We start from the raw sequence: 23,915 nt of genomic DNA, 5'->3' as shown, positions 1-23,915 counted from the left end.
AACCAAAGGTCATGTCTCCTCAACCTCTCCCACGAGACGTTGGCATTAATTATGGAATGACATCCAACCAAACTTCCTGGCGAGGGAATCTTTTCATCCGATCTCATAAGACCGGACGTATACATGCCGGACTCCGCCACGCTGTCAGGCGAACTTACTTCGTTAGGGGGAAAGCTAACACTTCGGGATAGGCGAGCCTATCCAACCCACACTCCCGGCGCTCTCATCTATCCTGCAAACGATTCTCCAAGTCAGGGCGTGCATGGGTCCGGCGAACGAGGTCCATCTCGTCCTCGAGCAAGGGGATACATACAAAATAAAGCTTCACCCAAGGTCGGCTTCAAACGAGCAGGACGCCCGCACTTAAGTCATCACTCTTTATCAAGAGCAACGACTTGGGGGGGCTACTGTTCTGGACCAGCCAAAAGGATTGTTGGCCCATTTACTTAGGCCCAATACCTTCCAAAGCCCAAACTCCACGTTTGGCATTATTGCTCACAACTTACCCCCTCTCCGCAAGGGGGTGCACGAAGCAAACGAGACTGGTTCAAACGAACTCCAACGTCTCTCTTGCACGTTCTGCACATTTTCCGCAATAAACTCTCCGGCGGTTACACTTCCCACGATTTCGTAACCACCGGAGCCAGGTGTGCCTCTCCAACGGCTCTGCAGCTCTCCACCTCTATAAATAGGGGACTCATCGCAGTCCCCAAGGTAGAATTCTTTTCTTCCTCTAAACCCTCACTCTCTGATCTCTACTGACTTGAGCGTCAGAGTGCCTGCAGGTACACACCCTCCATCCGCTCCAAGAAGCATTCTGACGTATTCCACCACCGTTGCAACCACCACATTCAAAGCATCGGCAGTCTCCTTCTGATCAGGTACGATCAGTAACAAACTAGATGAGTATATTTATACTTACTTTTTCATTATCCCAATTATACCCTTGAACAATTTTTTCTGTAATAAAGATTGTTGTTGGTGTCATTAAAAAATATAAGAATTTAAATTATATTTTTTTTGTTATATTGTTGGTGTCATTGAAATAAATAATCATGGTTGGTTTGGTTTGTTATAACTTGATAACAACAAACATTTATATTTTTAGTTTTAGTCAAAATCAAAATTTCATAAAAAAATAACGTTCATAATTTTCAAATGTTAACGCAATAAAAAGAGCAGAAAGACGGACATGTGAGTGCCCGTCTTTTCACTAGTTATAGATAAAATAAATAGACTTAATAACCAAGTAGAAGATTATCCTATTATACGCACCAAATTGATCATACAAAGCAGATAATTAGATAATTAATTCAAATAAATAAAACTAAATGTTCTAGTTAATTAAAAATAGAGACTGTTACCATTTTCTTAATCAATATACTTCTACTAATGACATATATAATGTGTATAAATGGTAAGATGTTACAGTAATTACACACTCAAAAATAAATATGATTCAAACGATCTAAATAATATGAATCAATAAATATTGTTTTTTTATATTTCAATTAGGGGTGTTCGCGGTGCGGTTTGGTTCGGTTTTGAGCAAAAAAATCATCCAAACCGCGAGATAAAAAAGCATGCGGTTTGGTTTGGTTCGGTTGATTTTTAAAAAGTCATCCAAACCAAACCAAACCAAACCAATGCGGTTTGGATTGGTTCGGTTTGTGCGGTTTATCGCGAGATAAAAAAAATATTACATTAACTCTAATATTGCCAACTTGTTACAAAATAAACATAGGAAATTTTATTTTGATGTTTATATGATAAAATATTAGGTAAAACTTATATCAAAATAGGTAAAATTAAGAAGAAAGATAAGCATGAAACAAATTATTGGGAAGTAAAGAAAACAAATTCATTATTGGAAATGAATTGAAAGAGATGGAAATGAATTATAATCGAACCTGATGGTGCAACGATGGAAAAATCGAATCAAAAGAGATTATTCTTGAGCTATGTAATTGGGCTAGTACATATTTAAGTAATATTCATTATTCTTGCGGTTTGGTTTGGTTTGGTTCGGTTGCTGAGATGCAAACCGCAAACCAAACCGAACCGCACGGTTCAATGCAAAAGTCATCCGAATTCATCCGAACCAAATGCGGTTTTTTGCGGTTTCGGTTTGGATTGGTTTGGTTTGCGGTTTTTCTATTGGGTTGGTTCGGTTTTGAACACCCCTAATTTCAATATATAAATCATGTTAAGTTCAACTCACTTTTAAGTAAAATCAATTTTTTAAAATCAATTAAGTTAAAATTAATTTGTGCCCTTGAATAAAAAAACATTTAAATATTCAAATATTTTGATGGTGGACGCATAAAATAACTTAATTTTTTTTATTTAATTTCATGAATATTTCATAGGTAAAAATCTTCTTCTCAAATCTAACCCTCATAAAATTGAAGCACACTAAAGTTTGTTACTTGACTCATAAATTCATGTAAAGAAAGAAAAAGGAACACGTCAAGAACTAATTTGAAATATGTACTTAGAAACATTATAACAACATATAACTATATAGTGACAAAAAATAATATTTAAATTCATGATCAATGTGACAGATATTTAGCAGTTTTTGTTATGTCCTAACGAATAGTATGATCAAATTTTATTTATAACAGTTTTTGTATGTGACAGATATAAAATAAATTACATGTTCATGTCATTTTTGGGTAAATAAATATGGTATGGGTGGAATTGTATGTCGTATATACAATACTGAATGATCACAAAATGAAAATATTTTATGGCCAGTGTGACAAATGTTTATAACATTTTTTTGTGTCTTATCAAATTGTATGACCAATTCATATAAAGAAATTGTAGGGTCATATAACTGTTATGTACATAAATATTATATGGATGAAATTGTATTGAAATGTATGATTCTACATAAAATATCACAAAAATGAAATTATTCCATTAAAATAGAAAAATAGATTTTTATTGTATGAATTGTAGGATTATTAGATTAAGAACAATAAACTTATATAAAATGTGAGAGATATAATAACAAATCTTAGAGAGAAAAAAAAACAGTTTATTTGTATGCAATGTTAGTTTAATTTTTAATTTTTTTTTACACATGTCACAAATCACGGCTCACTACATTAAGGAGATATATATTTTTTTGACAAAACATTAAGGAGAAATTTTAATACTACCTCCGTCCCTAATTATAAGACCCTTTTGAGAAAATTTTTTGTCCCTTTTTATAAGACCCCTTTGCTATTTCCAACTACATTAATTATTTCTTTACATACATGCCCCTATTTATTATACATCTTTTTCTTCCCTCAGCAATAAATAACATGTTGAAAACATAAACTAACTCTCTCTCTCTTAAAGGATAAAACTGTAAAAACATTAGTAATTACAAACATATTTAATACAAATATCCACTATCTTAATTCCCGTTATTTTTTCAAAAGGGCCCTATAATTAGGGACGGAGGTAGTAACTAACATAACACATTGAAATAATGATGAGATGTGATTGGACACATGCATAAAACTTTTTACACTAACAATGTGCACCAATTAAATTCAATAAAAAAGTTGGTACGAATAGTGTTTATGATAGAATCCACAAAAGTTTATAGTGTATGTTTACACCTAAAAATTACTATCATATTAGTCGACATCGGCATATAAGGGATTAAGGTTTAAGCAAAGAGACCTCATAGCCGACGGAAGGTTGGTCGAATACCAAGACATTCAAGCAAGGAAAACTAATTGTTTCTTAAGGCCATTGACTAAGTGGGACTGGACAATGATATTGCTTAAAACCCATGTCTCCTATTTGTATCGCCACTAGCCGCAAAGAGATAAGAGAGAGGAGTCACGATCATGGATGTGTTGCACATCAAAGACCTTGTCAACCGATTATATCGTGAAGGAAGAGTCTTAAAGCTAAACTTGGGGCACCATGATCCCATCAAAGATGGAAAATCACACGCTACCCGTGAAATTAGCAGAGCAGAGGTCGTACATTGTAGGCCACGTCATTTGGCCAGTAGGGATACTTTTTCACACACACACACAAAGTTAGTACGTTGTAATTTGACACGTCCAATTATTTCACTATTTTTATGTCTTTATCAATCTTTCTGTATCTATTATGTTTATGCATTTCTTAGTCTAATAGCTCAAAATCTAAAAAAGACTCTACTTTATCAATTAAAGAACCCATAACTAAGGGACAAAGGAATCACAATTGATGGCATACGCCAAACCTTGGCGAAATTTCTCCATCAAATTTTTTGGCACACATGGGGGTACAATACAACCATTACCAATAATAAATTTAGTTCCCCATGTCAACACTACGTATGCACCTGAGGTCTAGAAATATTCTTAGTAGTATGAATCAATTATCATCAACAACAACTAGACGGTCAGGCCTAAATAGGCCAAATGATCCATCAAAAACTGTGGGAATTCCAACATTTATGGTTCATCGACATGGATATACATGATATCAACATTTGAGGCACAATCGGTTGAAATACCTGTTAATATAGTAGTAGGGACAGCATTTTACATTGTACAACACATCGACATGGGGATAAATGATATCAAGTCTCTTAATCACTTCTTAACATTGTTAAACTCATGGTTCATAATGAGGTTCAACGGCCAAGGGTGGGAGGCCAGACAAGCCAATTATTGTTACAATTATGTCACCAATACTCTGTAATCTAGAGTACAAGGGAATTAGAGTATGCATTTTCAACCAATTCCAGCCAACCATTGCATAGATATAACCTCAACAGGTTCAGCTGATTCCTATATAGTAGGTAAATTTTACTACTTATTCCCATCCTAGTATTATTGTCACGAGTAACCCTAAGGGAACCTAATGTTGAATGGTGATTTCAATCAGGCTAACCTTTAATCTAGACAAGTGCATGTGGCATGGAGGCTACCTAAGGTAGTAGGATAAATTGGCGTGCATATACACTTGTGAGAATTTGGCCAAAGTAAGAAATCTTCCATCAATTATATTTCCAAAATATAGTTGAGATAATCAAGAGTAATGTATTGGTAAAGACCAAATTGATGGGAAACACATAGAGGACTATAATACTCTAATGAAGTTTGATTGAATCGGCTAGTGGGTTTCACACCACAAATTATTTCTCTGCCTGTTAGAACATAAGAGCAGTTTTCATTTAGAATTGTATGAGCATGAGTAGATAAAAATCCCCTTCATGCATCAAATATCCAAGATGGATAGATTTCTTTCAACAAAATTGGAATACAATCTATTGATATATGGGTCATAGTAGCCAGCTGATTTGCCACAAAAGTGACAAAATCGGGATCATCTGGAAAAAGAAGTGAGGGCATTTACTAAAGTTGGATCTTCCATACAAATTAAATCAGGTTTGAATGATTAATCCAAGAACTTTGGAAAGTACAGTTGAAGCCTAATTTGGAGTAACCAGATGAGTCCACTCACATTCTTTATCCTTCTAGCTTCCATTTCTTACCCGACCAAGCATGTAGTGCATGGAACTGTAAAAAGTTGCAATGAACAAGGAGCCCAAGATACACCTTTGTCAGCTTGAAGTCGAGCAATCTACAATAACATTTCCCAAACAACTTCAATATAGATGGCACGAATGAAGTAGTTGTTGAACTAGTAAAGAAGGAATTTGACATAATCTGGGACTGATTCCAGGAAGGCTATTCTCAAAGAGGGGATTGGAGTATCATGAGAGACAAGGGCTTCAATCCTAGTAATCCGCATGCCAAGAATGGAAACAATGTCAAGGAGGGTAGGAGTCATCATCCTCCAAGGGAAAATGAAAGTGTAGAATCCACTGACCAAAAGGATAAAAGGGAAAATAAGTAATGCATTTGGATGGTTATATCAATCTTGGATAACCTGATCATTTCATGAAGTGCCCATTTCATTCAAGTTTCACCATTAACGATCTTAACCTTAATGAGCTAGGCAATCTAATCTTAAGTCGGATGTGGTTGTAACTTGGATTCATTTGGAGAAGTTGTGCATGTCATTGGATCATACCGTGAAGGAGGTGACTCGGAGTTGATTGTGGGGTGCCATGATCCCCTCAATGAGGGGAAATCATGCATTGACCACGAAATTAACCGAGCAGAGGCGGGACAATGTAAGCCACGTCTTTTTGTACGTTGTAATTGGATACATCTAGTCAAACACAAATTTTTTTTTTCTCTTTATCTTCTTATCATTATGCATTTATCTATCGTTTTTATGCATTCTTGAACTAGTAGCTCAAAATCCAAAAACAATTGTACTTAGGACTCTATTGGAGCTGTCAAGGAACCCACAACAACTGAGAGACAAAGTTTCTTCATCATTGTTAATCGTTTGAAGAAAGGAGAAATCACAGTTGAGGACATTAGTCGAACCTTAGCTAAATTCTTGATCCATCAATATTATAATTTAATAATTTCTTATTTATTTTTCTCATTGTAAGTTATATTTTTTTAGAAGGATTGTAAACAACAGTTAGCAAACAATACCTTTTTAGTTAGCCAATTTTGTTACATAAATAAACATTGCAAAAAACATGACAACTATAGGTCTTTGTCCCATTTCAACCATTATTCTATTCACCCTTAATTAAATTATTAAATTTCAACCATCAATAACCGCTTTTCCCTCCCATCCTTCTCTCCCAAACTTATCTCTCTTTCTCTCCCTCCCTCTCCATAGCTCCAATGTTTCTCTGAACCTCAAAACTAAGGCACCTTACAAAATGTCAAAGGCGGTGGTTTACACCTTAATAGCCACCGCCACATTATTCATCTTCATAGTTCTTTCCCCATTGAACCTTGAAGAATCAAAAGGTCGCCTAAATAATAGAAGGTTTGGTTACAAAATATTAGAAAGAGCACCAACTTTTGACCCTCTTGTGACAAAGATTGAGAGAGAGACAGAACAAAAAAACCAACAACAAAAAAATGATTTTGATGATAATAATAATAATAAGAATGTTGCACCTCGTACGGGTTTGGGAAATACCACAACGGTTAGTGAGGTTAAAGAGACATATGAATATCTTACATCAGGTGGAACATTGAATACCACATTAAGGTTAATTATTTTGTTTCCTTTGTTGGATAGAGATCCAAAAGATGGATTTGTTGGTTTTAATGAGTTGCAAAGTTGGGTTACTCAAAGGGCTTTGGAGAGATTGGATTATGCTACACAAGTTGAATTGGAATCTAAGGATATGAATGGGGATTTGGCTCTTTCTTTTAGGGAGTATCTACCTGACTTATCTGAAAAAGATATAGGTGATTTGTTAATTTCTTTTGTTTTCTTGATTTGGTTTTGTTTTCAATTGGTTAATTTCTTTGTGAAATGAGTTAATTAGAATTCAACTTGGTAATTTTTTTTTTTGTTGTTAAGATTATTAATTATTCATATTTACATAATTAAAATAAGAGTGATGCACACAAAGTCACACAATTTCCTTAAAAAAATTGAATGCATGGTAGGGTAAATTAATGAGCTAAATATGTTCACATGTATTGTTGTAATCTGAATCATAGTACTATATATATAATTTGTAATACTGAAACCTTTATTTATCACAAAAAGAAATGAAACTATAGTTCTCTATAATCGCAGAGATATGCATCATTGACAAAATGTGTAAACTATATCGATCGTGATTTTTTTAACTTTCTTTAATCTTATGTTACTAGTTATTGTTCTAATAAGGTGTAAGTCAAATGTTCAAATTTTTATATGGAATTTTACATAATAACTTAAACTTTTAGTCAATAATTGTATTTTAATATTGTTGTAATTTTTGGGTTTTATTTTATTTCAAAAGTTAATGTAATTAACTATTATTATTTAAGCACATTTACTTGTTTACTGAGCCAAAGGCAGTTATATTTTCTTTCCAACGTGCACAATTGAATAGCTATTATTAAGGCTTTATTTTTTGCATGACAAAGAATTCTTTTTACTAGCTTGAAAAAAAAAAATCTTTTTACGGAAACAAATAGGGGTGAAGCCTTTGATCAGTAGCAAGAAAAAACACTCCTCTCCCAAAACGATAAACAAAATTGGTTTTCTCTCCTCTCAAAAATATTGACTTTCTTGGGTTACATCTCCTGCTATCTTTGAGATAGATTCAAGCTGTTCTGTCACCTCTGATGTGATTCATATCAGGGAAGAACATGTTGTATCCTGGGAGGATATGCGCTTATGAGGCGGATAAATCCTTAAGGACAGTGACTTTGTCACGCCTCATGTTATATAACGGTTTAGTGTTTGGCAGATTATCACTTTCATGGTTTCGTGTTTGTTCACTTCACCGTTACCGACGTCAAGTCACCGCAATCACCGCAATTTCAAGAAAGATAAGTTTACTTGTTATCCCTCTTGTTTATTCTCTTTAATATTTAATTGATGCTTTTATTTATATGATAGATTATTATTTGTAGAAATAATTTATTCCTAATTTTTGCAACAATCTTAAGGATTTAGCTTATGTTGTTTATTGTAATTTAAATCAGTTTGCAAAAGATGGAGAAAATGATCAGAGTGGCCAATGATCTTGAATTTAGACTCTGAGGCTCGTCGTCGTAGTGGGTGAAATTGAAGAGAATTTAACCTTGCTCGTGATGAATGTCTGTCTTCATTGATAAAGCATGATGTGGTGGAATTTTCGTAAGTTGTAAACTCTTATTCCCTTAAAATCATTGAGAAAGGGTCAGGTACACTTACTAACCTTATACCCTACAAAACATGATTTTTGTGTGTTAAATTTTTCTAAGAGTACCTTGGTCATTGGGTGTATCGCCACTAAATTTGTTAGTTATTTATTTTGATGAATTATATTTATTTGATACATATGTCAATCCTGTTTGCCAAAAATTTGTAAATATGCTCTTAGTGTACTAGTGGAACAATAGAAATGTGATTTGCTTTAAAAACTATGTGAACCTCATTGTTGTTGATACACTGATGCAGGATAGTTGTGTATTTTTTGTGGAGTTATTATTTTGTGTATGTGATTTTAATTATAAGTTAATTTCTTTAGAGCTTCAAATTCAATTGTCTATCTCTTAATGAACATGTTTTCTGTGTCTATTTAAAATTTATATTGTGCTATTGAAATGTGATATTAACATGATGTCATGAATCAGTTGGAAAGACTTGATTAGTTCATATGATATTCATATACCACTTATTAACATGTGTATGTATGGAAGTGTATGTATGGAACTTAACTTGAAAATATGTCAACTCCTTATGATTTAAAAGTGTATTTTGATTGAACTATTTGAAACAAGGTTGAGCGATTCAAGTCCTTTTTATGCCATCTCATTATAACATTGTAAAACTTTGCATTTAGGTTGAAGTTGAACTTTCTGATAATGTTGCATCCTTTTTGTTATATCTTTAGTTTTCTTGGTTATATGTTGCTAAATGGCTAACACTTATTTAAAGGACCTGACATCTAAATTGATGTGAAAGACATAATAGAATCAAGTATGATCCTTATATCAGATAGAAATGAATTGGAATGAGATATTTTATTGATAAATTTATGAAAAATATGTATGGTAGAATCATGGAATATTCAAGAGATACCATAAAATATTATATGGTATATTATGGATTATCCATTGTATTAAAATAATAATACAATGATGTTTAAGAAAATATATATATTTATTGGATTTATTTTTCCATTATGGAATTGTTGTCACTTGAAAATTATTCAAGTAGACCTGTATAATATAAATCCACACAAAGTTATATTTTCCCAATGTGGGGGTTTGTCGCTTAGTATTTATCTAAGTAGACATGCAATATATTATGGAAATTACTTTGATAATATATGAGATATTGTTTACAAAATGGATAAACCTTTGTATCAAAATAATACAAAGATGTCAAATAGATATGAATCCAATGAGAATAAATATATAAGTAGATTTATCTTATTGACGAACATGTTGTCGTTTAATAGAGAACGACTTATATTAATTTATTGTGTAATCCGAGTTTATTTTTATAGACTTGATGAAATAAGAGGTAATTGACTTAGAGACGTCTTAGTCAATATTTGTGAATTAAGCGGATCCGCGTATATAAAACCCCTTGGGAAGAAATTTAGGGAAATGAGACTTTGCCACTCGAATACGACAAGTAATGGGAACCCAACCTTTGTGATTGGAGATCCCATGAAGAAGGTTCAATGGGTAAAAACAAGTTACTTGTTAGTTCTGTTAGCACTAAAATAACGTTGTCTCTTTCCTATAGTGTATGATAATGGATGAGATGTGCTAAATAATATAAAATTGATGGGTAAGCTTTAAAAGCTTTTAATGATTACCATAAGCCCTTATGGGTGGTGTATGATTGTAGTATACACTAGATGGAATCACCTATATGAGTGTCAAGTGGGGCCGCTTGCATGAGACCGTGGCGGGTCTCTAGAGCACTCATGAATACCAGGCACGCGCACGGCCTATTAGCGCACAACCGCGTAACAGCAAGAATTGTGGGGGTGTAATGTGATTGTGAGACCTCTTGCATACAACAAGTGTCTTGGGTTCCATAGCTTGCTAAACCAATTCACTGTGTGTTAAGTCTCATTAGTCTAGGACGGGTTCCATAGCTTGCTACACCGTTCCGATGCATTACATCTACGATGTTTACCCAGGAAAACTCTTTTTAACCTTTTAGTTTAACTTTTGAAATATGTGGGGGATTGTTGTAATTTTTGGGTTTTATTTTATTTCAAAAGTTAATGTAATTAACTATTATTATTTAAGCACATTTACTTGTTTACTGAGCCAAAGGCAGTTATATTTTCTTTCCAACGTGCACAATTGAATAGCTATTATTAAGGCTTTATTTTTTGCATGACAAAGAATTCTTTTTACTAGCTTGAAAAAAAAAAATCTTTTTACGGAAACAAATAGGGGTGAAGCCTTTGATCAGTAGCAAGAAAAAACACTCCTCTCCCAAAACGATAAACAAAATTGGTTTTCTCTCCTCTCAAAAATATTGACTTTCTTGGGTTACATCTCCTGCTATCTTTGAGATAGATTCAAGCTGTTCTGTCACCTCTGATGTGATTCATATCAGGGAAGAACATGTTGTATCCTGGGAGGATATGCGCTTATGAGGCGGATAAATCCTTAAGGACAGTGACTTTGTCACGCCTCATGTTATATAACGGTTTAGTGTTTGGCAGATTATCACTTTCATGGTTTCGTGTTTGTTCACTTCACCGTTACCGACGTCAAGTCACCGCAATCACCGCAATTTCAAGAAAGATAAGTTTACTTGTTATCCCTCTTGTTTATTCTCTTTAATATTTAATTGATGCTTTTATTTATATGATAGATTATTATTTGTAGAAATAATTTATTCCTAATTTTTGCAACAAATATATATTTGACAACAAATAATTGACTTCTGAAACAGAGAAAAAAAATATGGCACATGGCGAAGCAGGGTGGTGGATGGAGAAATTTGACATCGCAGACTATGATCACAATGGCCTTCTTAATTTCACCGAGCTTAGAGAGTAATAATAAATAATTGTCACATTTTTTATCTCGTTTTCTTCTTCTTCTTTTTAAAATCTTTTGTTGTTTACATCTTGTTGGAACAGTTTTTTGCACCCAGAAGATAGCCAAAATAAAGAAATGTTGAAGTGGATGGTGAATGATAAATTTAAGTAAGCTTTGTTAAACTTGAGCACTTTTTCTTTTTTGAGTGAGATGATATTTTTTTCACAAAATTTATTATTTATAACATTTTTTTCTTTAATTTGTTTGTAAGACAGGCACATGGATGATTATGAAATTGATGGGAAAATAAATTTCAATCAATTTGAAGATAATGTATATGTAACATATGAAAGCTATGTGGATTTTGAAACCAATGGAGAAGGGGATATACCTGCTGCAAAGGACAAATTTGCTGAGCTTGATGTGAACAAGGATCAGTAAGTATTTTTTTCATAGAACGAATTATTGAATTGAAAGTTTAGTGAGTTAGGGATTTGTTTAAATTTCCATGCTAATTAAATTTACTATTATGTGTTATGTATTTGTCAGATTCTTATCCCCCGAAGAATTGTTACCTATAATTCCTTATGTCTACCCTGGAGAGCTAGCTTATGCTAAATATTACACAAGCTATTTGATGAATGAGGTAATTAATTCACTTTTCTTTGAATAGTAAAGATTTGTTTTGTTGAAATTTATGTGTGTTCGTGCATCTTTTTTATAAACTCTTATTGAGAATCTTATATATCTAACGTGGAATTTGAGTTTGTCTCTATATAAAGAATATAATTCTAAATTGCAATACACAACTACAACAAAAAAAAATGATTTTAGAGGTCTCGCAACCATATTGCAATTGCAATCTGGGTAGCATTTGTCTGGAAATTAGATGACATTATGATACACAACTACAAAAAAAAAATGATCTTAGAAGTCTCACAACCACATTGAAATTGCAATTTGGGTAGCATATAACTGGATTGCCGGTATTGGTATTCATTTCATTCAAATAGTCGGTACATCAATGACCGTAGAATTGAGATTGGAAGATTCGAATTTTAAATTCCTCATTTTACTTTAAAAAAATCAAAATCTAAATATGAATGTCTGATCTCGGTACAATGGTCATTGATATGCTGACTGTGTGAGTATGGACGATCATCGACCGCTGGCAATCTGGATTAGTTTGTGAATACTTTGCTACTATATCAAAGTTCCTAACGCAACTGCAATCACAGTTTAGAATCATAAAATTTTGATTATATGTATATGTGAGATTGTTGATTGTATTTGATGCAGGCTGATGATAATGAAGATAGAAAATTGACACTCGATGAGATGCTAGATCATGAATTTGCTTTCTTTAACACAGTTCATGCAGATGGTCATGTAGAAATTGATGATGATGATCATGATGAGCTATGATTAGAAATCTATGTTTGACATGTATATATAAATGAAGTAGTGAACTAGTTCCTCCTGATTTTGGTTTTGAAAAGAAAAAAAATACAAACAAATCCAAATTGAAATATTTTTGGCCTTTCTTTTTAATGCATAATTAACATTTTAAGTTGGTCTTTGGGTAAGATGTCTTAAAATTACTTGTCTTATAAGTAAATATATTTTTTAGACATTGGCACCATGTCATTATCTAGTGAAAAGGTACAAAAATATAAGCAGAAAAAAGAACATGTTGGAAATATAAGAGATAATTAGCTAATTTAACACGTAAACTTAGAAGAACAGTAAACTTTTCGAGATCAAGGGTATTAAATTTGTTATATAAAAACACAATAACAAGCATATTTTCTACTATATGGAACATTATTTTGTACAAATCTGATTATTACTGATTTTGCAAGAAAGGGAGGAAGACTTTATAATAAAATGATTGGCCCTTAAGACTTTATAATAAAATGATTGGTATCAAGATTAAAATTTCAAGGTCGGTTTGGATCATAGTGGAATAGATAGCAAATAGTGGAAGTTGCGTAGGAGCACCAATATCGTGTAAAGCAGCAAATAGAGCTTGTGAGTTGTGAGAAAACAGTCGGGAGCTCATAGATTTAATTGATAGTCTTGATGATCACATGTGCAAAGCACAGCAAACTTTATTTAATTTTTAATTTTTTTTATACAAAGTGACCTCAGAAGTCGGAATATTATGGGCTGACAAAAAAATAGGGACAACCACCGACCCGGGTCTAAAAAAATTAGAGGATTTTTTTTCCTTTGCCCTACTCATTTTTCACGCGCCCTTTAAAATTTCTATTTACCTGTTTGAATCGTACAATTTAAACAAAAAAAATATGGTTTAATAGGCGGATTGAACAAAAATAAAAAGTTATGTCAATGATGGGCCATGGTTATGGGACTTAGTAGAAATTAAGAAAAATTAAAATATTGACACCCTCTTATATACCTAACATTAAACTGATTATAATCGAGGTGGGATTAAAAACTTGAAGTTATATCCAACAATAATACATAATCGGCATGGGATTAACCCGTCACCCTTCTTGGGTTGCACCACAGTGCGCCGATGTTCGGTTAAGGTTGTTCGTGGCTGAGGCATGGCGTTTGCACTTGCATGGCCTTGGCCATGTGTGGCGGATACCACTTCTTCTAAAATGTCACATCAACCGCTTTCATTTGCGCACCATTGTCTTCATCTAATGCAATTTCTAGTGTTGCTTCTCTCGCACTGCCTGCTATTAGAGGGGATGCACTTTGAATCAAAATAACACAGGATGATTATGTTGAAAGAACTGAGGCTTGCAAGCGCAATCTTCATGGCAGGCTTGTCTTAAATAAGGGTGGTAAACCCTACGCAACTAAGGGTATCATGGATAAACTCACAAAACAATGGAAAACCGTCGAAAAATGGAAGAAGTTAATACTTGGTAGGGGTTATTATGAGTTCTAATTTGTTTCATACGAGGATTTGTGTTCAGTTTGGGCAATGGATATGGTCAACATGAAATCAGGTGTCCTCTGTCTCTTTGAATGGACGAAGGATTCCAATGCCTCGACACAACAACAAAGACATGCATAAGTTTGGATATAGTTATTGAAGCTACTCGGGAGTATTTGATGGACAAAACACTGTGTGAAATTTCCAGTGCCATTGGGACGCCCTTTCTTATTGACATCAATATGTTTTTGGCCATTATGCAAGAGTGTTGGTTGATATGGAATTGTCTAGACACATCTTTCACGATATTATGGTGGAAAGGAAAAGTTTTTTTGTTTAAAGTGGAGGTGACTTATGAGTGGCTGTCGGCCATCTGCACCCATTGCAAGAATATAGAACATGGTGTTCTATATTTGACGAAGAAGCTTTTACACCTTATCCTATGAAGAAGCAGAAGAAACAACTCAATAAATTCAATTCCTAGAACACTTGATCCAAGGGTGAACCCAGTATGGTGGTTGAGCAACACTTTTTCTTTTAGGGTCATTTTTATTCTTTGCTTTCTCTTATATTTTTATTGTTTTTTTAGGGTTTTGGTTTGACCCTCCTCTTGTATATATTTTTTCCTTTTCTTAATAATATATTATGATTAGGCGACATAGGATGGGATATCCCAAAGGTTACAATTTAGTTGGTAAGTTTCAGACTCACCGATCTCTTGGCTTATCGATGAAAAAAATCTTAAACCATTTACACTGATACTCGACGAATAGTAAGTTCAAAATATGCTTATGACATCAAACATGTAAAGTTTGACATATAAATTTTTATCAACAATAGTATAAATCAAATAATCATTAGATTTCATTTCAAAACAAGATTAGATGTACTATCCTTAATTTTATTAGCGGTAAACTTTTTTTTTTTGAGAGAAAATAGCTTATAGTTTTTCATTAATAATCAAAGTCAAAATACAAAGAGGTGCAACATCAAAATTTTGGGGACTAGCTAAGAAATTGGCCTCTCGAGCAAGTGTGTGAGCGACCTCATTCGCTTGTCTCCGACTAAACTCTACCTTAGAGTTTTCAAAATAAGTAGCACAGTTTCTCCGACATTCCTCAACTATTGCTCCAAACTCAGAAATGTCATTATGACCTTTGTTAAAATAATCTACAACTTTCTTTGCATCCAACTCAAAATCCACATTTGTAAGTTGTAAATCATGCACCCAAATAATAGCATATGAAAGACCCAAGGCTTCTCCAACTTCCGGTGTACAAACGGGGTTTAACCACATTGTTTTTGCTCGTATAAAATTTCCAGCTTCATCTCGAATGCAAAAACCAAATCCGACACGGTTTAAATTATCCGAGAATGACGCATCTACATTACACTTATTAGCGGTAAACTTAAATACACGTAAGCGGTTTTTTTTTGTTTTTTGTCAGGTAGCCTAGTGGCTAGAATTCACCTTATAAGGTGAATAAGTGTGGTGTCCGGGGTTCGAACCCCGGCCCCTGCATATAATAATGCATTGTCCTACCAACTGAGTTATGCTCACGGGACCACGTAAGCGGTTTTTAACATAGTTAAATGAAAATAAAAATAAAAAATCAGATATTTAATGACTTAATTAATCACTTTGTTACAAAAGTAAATACTCCCTCCGTCCCTATTTAAATTGGATGATTAAATTCTTGCAAACATCTTAATTAAAGAATCCTTTTGTCAACAAAAAATACTTAATTAAAGAACCAATGGTGTTTCTAGAAAATAAAAATAGCAAAGAGTGATTAAGACATCTTTATATCAAAAGAAGAAGACATCTTAACAAGGTGAAGCGTGTCAGAAACATATGGTCCCACGTAGTGTCACACCGCTAGCTCCCCATTTCCAAAACTTAATTTCCTTGAAACTTTCAAACCAAGCATTGCCAAAACGATAGACGCAATCTTGCTCATAATTGTGACCCCAAAGTCACACACAAATACACACAACAGAATAAAAACAGACACTAATTGGAAAGAGAAGAAGAACAAAGAAATAGATATTTATTTGGTTTAAGGATTCATATAATATAGTCAAAAATACAGTCCAAATTACTTTAACATCAAAAAAGCAAAATAATAGTTATGAGATAATATCGACCCCACATAAATGGAATCAAGGAAATTTTGTATATATTAGTATATAGTATAGTAGTATTTTTGAAGATATCTTGAAAGTTAAGTAAAACTAATACTTCTTGATCGATCACCCTCAAATTCTGAGATAGATGTTGTCTGCATAAGCAAACCAGGTAAGTTATTTATTTGTGCTAAGCTTCTGTGTGATCTTATTGTAACATGTTTTTATATGTATGAACATGTTATTTATTATATGTATGAACATGTTATTTTTCTGAAAGGCTTTGTGTTGGAATTTTGGGCATGCAAGTTTTGCTTTGAGGGTTAGAGAATCATTCTTGTTCTTGTGAGTATTTGTTTTTTGCTCTTGATAAGAGAAATCAAGAAAGTTGAATTCATCTGATTCTGGCCTATTTGCTCTTGGTAAGAGAGATCAAACAAATTAAAATTCCATTAAAATTCTGATTCCATTTGTGATGTTTATGCGTAATTTGTTTTTGTTATGGATAAATTCTTGCATACCAAATCTTGATAGGAATAAAAGTCAAAGAATCTTGATTTTATTATATTCTAAAATCTGAATACACTGTGATATTCATTGGGAGGAAAATAGGTGCTGTTGATATAGTTGGTGGAATTTTTTTTTTTTGTAAATTTATTGATTTACTATGAAAAGATACATAGAAAAATTCTGACCAATTTGTATTCTACAATGACTTTTGAAACATCTGGTTACACCAAGGATACATATTCCTTGCAGTAACTATGTCACAAAGTTACTGACCTCGACTGTCTCATTTAAACCAATGGTCGAGATCGTTAAAAACTGATTACTGATTTGGTGATCGTTTATAACTGATTTGGTGAATATGTAATTTAAACTGCCCGATCACAAATCAATGAATGAGATTGAATATTGGAGTTGAATATGGACCTACTTTTCTGTTATGTTTTACTTTTTCGGATAAATTTGAAGTATATGATTATACGTTAGTCTTACTCCGTAATGAACCGGTGATTCTGAGTTTACGTCTACATAAGCTTTGAGGTTTTGTTTGTTCGTGTGGATGGATTGCATTTAGTGTTTCTAATTTATTGCCTACTGATTAAACAGATGGATTCTCCATAAAATAGGTCATAATCAAACCAATAAGTAATGGCATCTACAGAAGCTAGAGCCCGTTACGCAGTTAACCATTGTTTCACACAAGATTTCATGATGCCCCCTAATTCTTCAAAACAATTGGAGCCTGATTTTACAACTAGTGATTCCACTGATTCTGACATGAAATGGTGGCTACATGTGAAAATCAACTCGGGTGGTGACACAGATTATACATGTGAACATCTAAATACGTTGGAGTCTAAGCTCGATGCTTTTAGTACCCGACTTCTCAGTGACAATGTCAGTAACGGGAGTGATCAAACTGTCAAAAACTTCGATGCTGTTTCATTTGTTGGAAATGCTGCTACTGTAGCTATAGAGCAGCAATGGAATGTCTATCCAAAATATATGAAGAACAATGATACTCGAACGTCGAAAATTGAGGCTTCTTTGAACAGTGACTTGTATTTAACACCTAAAAAGAAAAATGAAGGGGAATTCTGGTTTTCAGATGATGCTACTAGTTTCTTGGTCTCGGAACATTGTAAAAGTACATCGTCTGATTTTGAACCGCATTGGTTGGGAGCTGAAAAATCTCAGCCTTGGTGGCGTACTACTGGAAAAGACGATTTGGCTTCCTTGGTTGCTAAAAAATCATTTGAGTATGTCGAGAACTGCGATCTCCCAGAACCAAACATTAAGCCTTTTAGGAAAATACACACTCTTCAGCCAAGAGGTATTGACAAGGAGGAGAATCACGGGTCTTCTTTGAACCAGAAATCAGAGACGTGTTCTTCTAATGCAAATGGTTGTACGTCTACAACCTTGACTTCTGGCTGTTCGTTTCAGGATTCAGACAAAACTTTCAGGTAATGCTATACACGAACGCAATGTTAATTTAGTGAGTTAAGATCATACTGTACTTTAGAGCAGTTTTACCATTAAAACTGATCACACTTTCTTAAAAAGTTTGTTAGAACAATGCTACTAGGTTCCAGCATATTGGAATCGGAATTAATAGCCGCCATTTAAAACCTCAAATTGTAATGGTTGGGTAATATGGTTTTGAGATTAATGAAATTTCAAAGTGATCTCTGAAATTGAAAGTCATCGATCACATTAGGTATAATGTGCTACAAGGTTTTCAGTTTCATGAATTATTTTCCAATTTTGTTAACGGATCAAATTGCTCGACTGTTATAAGTGATTCCCTCGTTGAAACCTTTGGTTAAGAACGCAACATTTTTTATATTTCAGTCATTCTTGTAGGTAGGAATTTAGGATATTGCATACCAAGCACTTCATAGTTAACTCTTGTTTATTTTAAAATTTTATATGCTTAGTTCTAATAATGACCAATTCTACCCATGTTCAGTTCCAGTGAAAGCAAAGACTCTTATTCAAGCTACAACAAGAATAGCAACATGAATTCCGAGAGTGCTGCAAAGGCAGAGCTACTAAAAGCCTTGTGTCGATCCCAAACTCGGGCGAGAGAGGCTGAAAAGGCAGCACAAGAAGCCTGTGACGAGAAGGAGCATATCTTGACTCTATTTTTCAAGCAGGCTTCACAATTATTTGCATACAAGCAATGGCTACATGTTTTGCAGCTGGAAAATCTATGCCTTCAATACAAAAGCAAAAACCAGCCGTTGTTGAACAACCTCTTTCCCTACGAAGGAAAACAACATAGGAAAAGTCGTCGAAAGGTTAAGAATAGCAAACGAGGCATCGGAAAATGTATTTTCGCTTTTGCTGTAGGTTTGGCTCTGGCTGGTGCTGGTTTGCTTCTTGGTTGGACCATTGGATGCATGTTTCCTTCCTTTTGAATGATATTATCTATGCGAGTGAATCATCAATTTGGTCCCTGAAATTGTAGAATGCTGTCAAGAAAAACTCGCACCATCGATTTATATATATGCACATATGCACAAAGTTTCTATTTTCCCATAGCTAGATTGTGATAGACTTTGTACTTGTAAAGTAGGAGTTGCTACAGATTCATATTTAAAATTTTCTAGATTTGAACAAATTTGTCAATTTTTTTCCGAGTAATACAAAAGACTAATTCAGTCAAGGATCGAACTCGAGTGCTCCCAATGATTCGACCTTATTAATTACTTGAGTCTAACCACTTTGTTAAAAATGGATTTGATTTTGAAAACCAATTATCAAGACCAGTTACATAAAAACTAATCAGATTTAATGTTGGTTAAGATTTCCATACTTTTTTATACAACTGACCAGTTACACAAAAACTAGTCAGTTTTAAAATGATTATATCAAAAGTATTTAATTTATTAATTTAGGCAAAACGCTAGTTAATTAATTGATACACACAAATTTTAATGATATCACATGTGGATATTGAGTTGCTTGCCACGTTCATTTAAATCACAGCGAACACTTGTATATTTTTAATCAATAAGGCCAAACTTATATTCATGTGGTTGAAAATGGATGAGACGAAATCACACTAGAACTTTGATTAAAAGGAATGGACCAAAAGGTGCACTCTCACTTTCAAACACACACCTATATGGTGTTATTAGCTGATTCTGGAATTTGGAAAATAACATGAGTCAGTCAGATAATGATACGTGCTATAGTGGAGAACCAGGAATTTGGGGTAATAGTCACTTTAGTCTCTGAATATGTAATGATTAGTCATTTTAATCCTTCATTGTATCAAAATTTCAAAATAGTTGCTGGTTGTGCATTCTGTTAGTCAAAATAGTCTTTGACACTAAAATAACCTCTCAATGTTCACAATAACTCTTTTCATATAGGGACTAAAATGACAATAAACATGTACTTATAAGGACTAATATGACAATAAGTAAGTATGTTGGAGGACTAATCTGACAATATTAATGAAATATTTTAACATTAAGTACTATTTTGACTAACAAAATGCACAATCAGGGACTACTTTGAAGTTTTGATACATTGAAGGAGGACTATTTTGACTACTCATTACAATTTCAGGGACCAAAGTGACTATTACCCCAGGAATTTCATCAAAATCTGCTATTTTTGGACGGTTCGATTCACATTGATAGATGAGGTTGGATCGAGAGATTGAATGTTCTTATATTAAAACTTTAACCGTAAATTATGTGTTTTCTTACCAAACTAACAACATACGTGCTAAGCACGGGCCCGTGCTCCGCACGGGCTGATCCTTAAATTGCGATTTGTGCGTCAAAACGCATTTACAATATTATTTACATTGAGAAATAAAAAAAATTAATTATAAAGATGAAGATAATAAAAATATTGAAATGGTTGTTATTAATATTAGAAAGTGGTAGACCAAAAATATGTGAAAATATTATAAATAATAAAATCACAATAATGATAACGGGGACGTTAATAAGCCCTGTTATTTTTATATATAATGGAAAATGTTATAAATATTAATAGTGGATGTCCAAATAGCAAATGAGTTAATGGACTATACTACTAGATCATTGGGCTTAGTCCATAAGCTATTCTATTTCCCTATAAATAGAACTCATTTGTAACATTCTCAACTACATCGAGAATAATAATACTTCTCTCTATTCTCTCTTCTCCTTCTCTCTATTATTGTTTCTATTTACTTAGTTTCATAACAGAAAAATATTTATAATTAGCATTTTTTTATTTTTATATGAATTTATAAACAATAAATATGTGTATCGTGCAAGATTCTTATATCAAATTATAATTAATATATTATAATTACTCCCACTATTGTTTAGAAGATGCAATTAGACATGGTAATGGGGTGGATGGGGACAGGTTTTACCTTCCTCGTCCCCATACCCTACTGTCATATACTTATCCGCTACCCTACTCATATCAAATGGAGATAAGAAATCAAATCTCATCCTCGTCTCTGACGTGTTCGGGTATCCTCGCCCCATCCCTGCAATGGATAATTTTTTTTTTTTAATAAAATAGAAGTATTTTTCTGCCTCAAACGCAAGGTTGCAATGCATTATCCTGCAAGAAATGACGACGATATATCATGGCTATGGTGATGGAGAATAGAGAGAACTCTGAGAAATGGGTGTCATCTGATAGACTGAGACTCTGATTGTGTAACTGAAATGATTTATGGTTTGAGTTTCTTTTTATATAAAAGGGACAATAAAATGATTTTCTACATTCGGAACGAGATTAGGTATGAGTTTGGGGTAGGTATACCTATATCCCCTTTACTCATCCTGTACCCGTATTTTGAAATCGGGGAAAACCCAAACTGAGTCAAAGCGGGAAAAAACCCGTCAAATTGAGTTTGGTTTGGATGGATACTCGCGGGTATGGGTTTTGTTGTCATGCCTACAATACATAAAAAAAATCAAATTAACTAATTAATATGTGACTGATTGTTGTCCTATGTATGATTTGCACAACAATATTAGTTAGTGTCTAATTAATAAGATTGTAACGTTTGTCTTGTGTTTTTTTACAGTCATTCTTTAAAATGATATAATGATTAATAATGAATAACGATTAAAAATAATAATTTTATAATATGACATTAAGATAAACAAAAAAACGTATGAAAATCATTTATACAAAAGAAGTAATCGTGAAGATGTGTAATTTTGTGTAAAGTAGTTGTATTTCTCATAATAAATACTAACCCCGTGTATAATTTTTCCTCAAAAAAAAACCGTATATAATTTATATATGAGAAAGATTTTGTAACTCTCCCAAATTATGTTATTTGTGATCATTCAATTGGATATAATTGAATAAATTTAGATGTAAAAATATGTATCAGTGAGAAATAGTCCTATGTTTTTTTTTGTCAAAAAAAAGTCCAATGCTTTTTTCTTTTTATTTACTCTTTTTTTCCCCGTGGTTTTTTAAGTATCAGTATAAAATGTATTTATTAATTATTTTTTATTAGAAACACACGATGAGATAAAATCACATGTATGTCATAAAGTTTATTTTTAGTAAATGTAAATTAAATATATGACAAATTTGTTACGAACTAAAAAAAACCACATTCAATAATTTATAGATTTTTTTATCATGATAAAAACCACCTCTTTATAAAAAACAATTCAGGACCCGTTTTGTTACAAATTAAAATAAAAGTGATTTTTATATGTATTAATTAAGAGAATTTTTAAAAACAAATCATGATTTAGTTTGTTTGGTTATTGTAATTAAAATCACATCTTTTAAATAATTTAATTTGTTTGGATACAACTATAAAAAATGAATTTTTTTGTTACAAAATCACATCAACTTTAAAAATTAGAGAAATATTAACTTTAATAATTAGAGAAAGATAATAGATTGTAAATTGTTTTTAACTCTTCAGATATTTAGAAGTTGAATTATAGAAAAATTTATTTTGATTGGGATTAAGATTAAGTTTGTTTGTTCTTTTAAAAAAGATTAAGTTAGAGTGTTTTATCAAGTGTGTCTGTTTTAATTTGTTTTTAAGAGAGAAAATATAGGGGGAGGTTCAACCAAAAGACACAAAAGGATATAATTTTGATGACGACTCAAAAAATTAAGAACGGGTAAGATTGTATTTTTGGTACACATTAAGTTTCATAATTAGAGAATAGATAATTAAAAAAATAAAAGATTAAGTTTGTTTGTTATTTAAAAAAAAGATTAAGTTAGTGTGTTTTATCAAATGAGTTTGTTTTAATTTGTTTTTAAAAGAGAAAAAATAGAGGGAGGTTGAAGCAAAAGACACAAAAGAATATAATTTTGATGACGTGTCAAAAAATTAAAAAGGGGTAAAATTGTATTTTTGGTAGACATTAAATTCTATAATTAGAGAATAGATAGATAGAGAATAGATGGAGAGACTTGAGATCTAAACATCAATTATCTCACAACACTAAACTACCAGATAAGTAGTAAACTAGTAATCTAATAAACTTAGTCATACACGATTTCAAAAGTTTATACGTCCTAGAATTGGCGGTAAAAACTGAAAACCATATTCATAGTGGAATGAATTCAATAAAGGGGACTTCTACGGTACACTCGTAAATTGAGGTGCACCGGTATTCTTGCTTCTTATATCTATAAATTAACGACCATTTTTATTAAATAAAGAACTCCTTATTGGCTTTTATATTTTAGAAAATAATCATTTTATAAGAAAAAACATCATTTCATTGTTTATAAGAATCATAATAAACTTTTTACATATTATCGTAAAAAATAATCAATGTTCTCTATTATTAATCATA

General features: G+C 32.7%; 3 protein-coding genes across 4 annotated transcripts; 2 read left to right on the top strand and 1 right to left on the bottom strand.

The window, feature by feature from the left end:
* Nucleotides 1-6,683: 6,683 nt before the first annotated feature.
* On the top strand, nt 6,684-13,138 carry LOC146952828 (Calcium-binding EF hand family protein). The gene is made up of 6 exons (XM_085706371.1): nt 6,684-7,298; nt 11,464-11,566; nt 11,654-11,719; nt 11,828-11,989; nt 12,102-12,198; nt 12,852-13,138. The coding sequence occupies exons 1-6, from the start codon at nt 6,758-6,760 to the stop codon at nt 12,975-12,977; spliced, it is 1,095 nt and encodes a 364-aa protein (XP_085562497.1). The 5' UTR covers nt 6,684-6,757; the 3' UTR covers nt 12,978-13,138.
* Nucleotides 13,139-15,406: 2,268 nt separating this feature from the next.
* Nucleotides 15,407-15,763, bottom strand: LOC146952827 (uncharacterized). Its single transcript, XM_085740439.1, has one exon. The coding sequence runs from the start codon at nt 15,761-15,763 to the stop codon at nt 15,407-15,409; it is 357 nt and encodes a 118-aa protein (XP_085596565.1).
* Nucleotides 15,764-16,681: 918 nt separating this feature from the next.
* Nucleotides 16,682-19,771, top strand: LOC146952826 (uncharacterized). Of its 2 annotated transcripts, XM_085706361.1 has the most exons (4): nt 16,682-16,765; nt 16,874-17,015; nt 17,707-18,566; nt 19,073-19,771. In XM_085706361.1, the coding sequence occupies exons 3-4, from the start codon at nt 17,749-17,751 to the stop codon at nt 19,521-19,523; spliced, it is 1,269 nt and encodes a 422-aa protein (XP_085562487.1). In that variant the 5' UTR covers nt 16,682-16,765; nt 16,874-17,015; nt 17,707-17,748; the 3' UTR covers nt 19,524-19,771. The 2 variants fall into 2 exon arrangements, with proteins under 2 accessions (XP_085562487.1, XP_085562480.1); XM_085706354.1 differs by lacking the exon at nt 16,874-17,015.
* The last annotated feature ends 4,144 nt before the right edge of the window (nt 19,772-23,915 follow it).

The sequence above is a fragment of the Medicago sativa genome, chromosome 1, assembly GCF_051527215.1.
Source record: "Medicago sativa cultivar Bolivia chromosome 1, Bolivia_mono, whole genome shotgun sequence".
In the NCBI taxonomy this organism is placed as follows: Eukaryota; Viridiplantae; Streptophyta; class Magnoliopsida; order Fabales; family Fabaceae; genus Medicago; species Medicago sativa.
This window is presented reverse-complemented; position numbering and strand designations above follow the sequence as displayed.

Excerpts from the sequence above, each read along its gene's own strand:
- LOC146952827 (XM_085740439.1), bottom strand. The coding sequence starts at position 15,763 with ATGTGGTTAAACCCCGTTTGTACACCGGAAGTTGGAGAAGCCTTGGGT.
- LOC146952828 (XM_085706371.1), top strand. The coding sequence starts at position 6,758 with ATGTCAAAGGCGGTGGTTTACACCTTAATAGCCACCGCCACATTATTC. Across the intron at positions 11,567-11,653 it reads AATTTCACCGAGCTTAGAGA|TTTTTTGCACCCAGAAGATA; the intron begins GTAATAATAAAT and ends TTGTTGGAACAG. Across the intron at positions 11,720-11,827 it reads ATGGTGAATGATAAATTTAA|GCACATGGATGATTATGAAA; the intron begins GTAAGCTTTGTT and ends TTTGTAAGACAG.
- LOC146952826 (XM_085706354.1), top strand. The coding sequence starts at position 17,749 with ATGGCATCTACAGAAGCTAGAGCCCGTTACGCAGTTAACCATTGTTTC. Across the intron at positions 18,567-19,072 it reads GATTCAGACAAAACTTTCAG|TTCCAGTGAAAGCAAAGACT; the intron begins GTAATGCTATAC and ends ACCCATGTTCAG.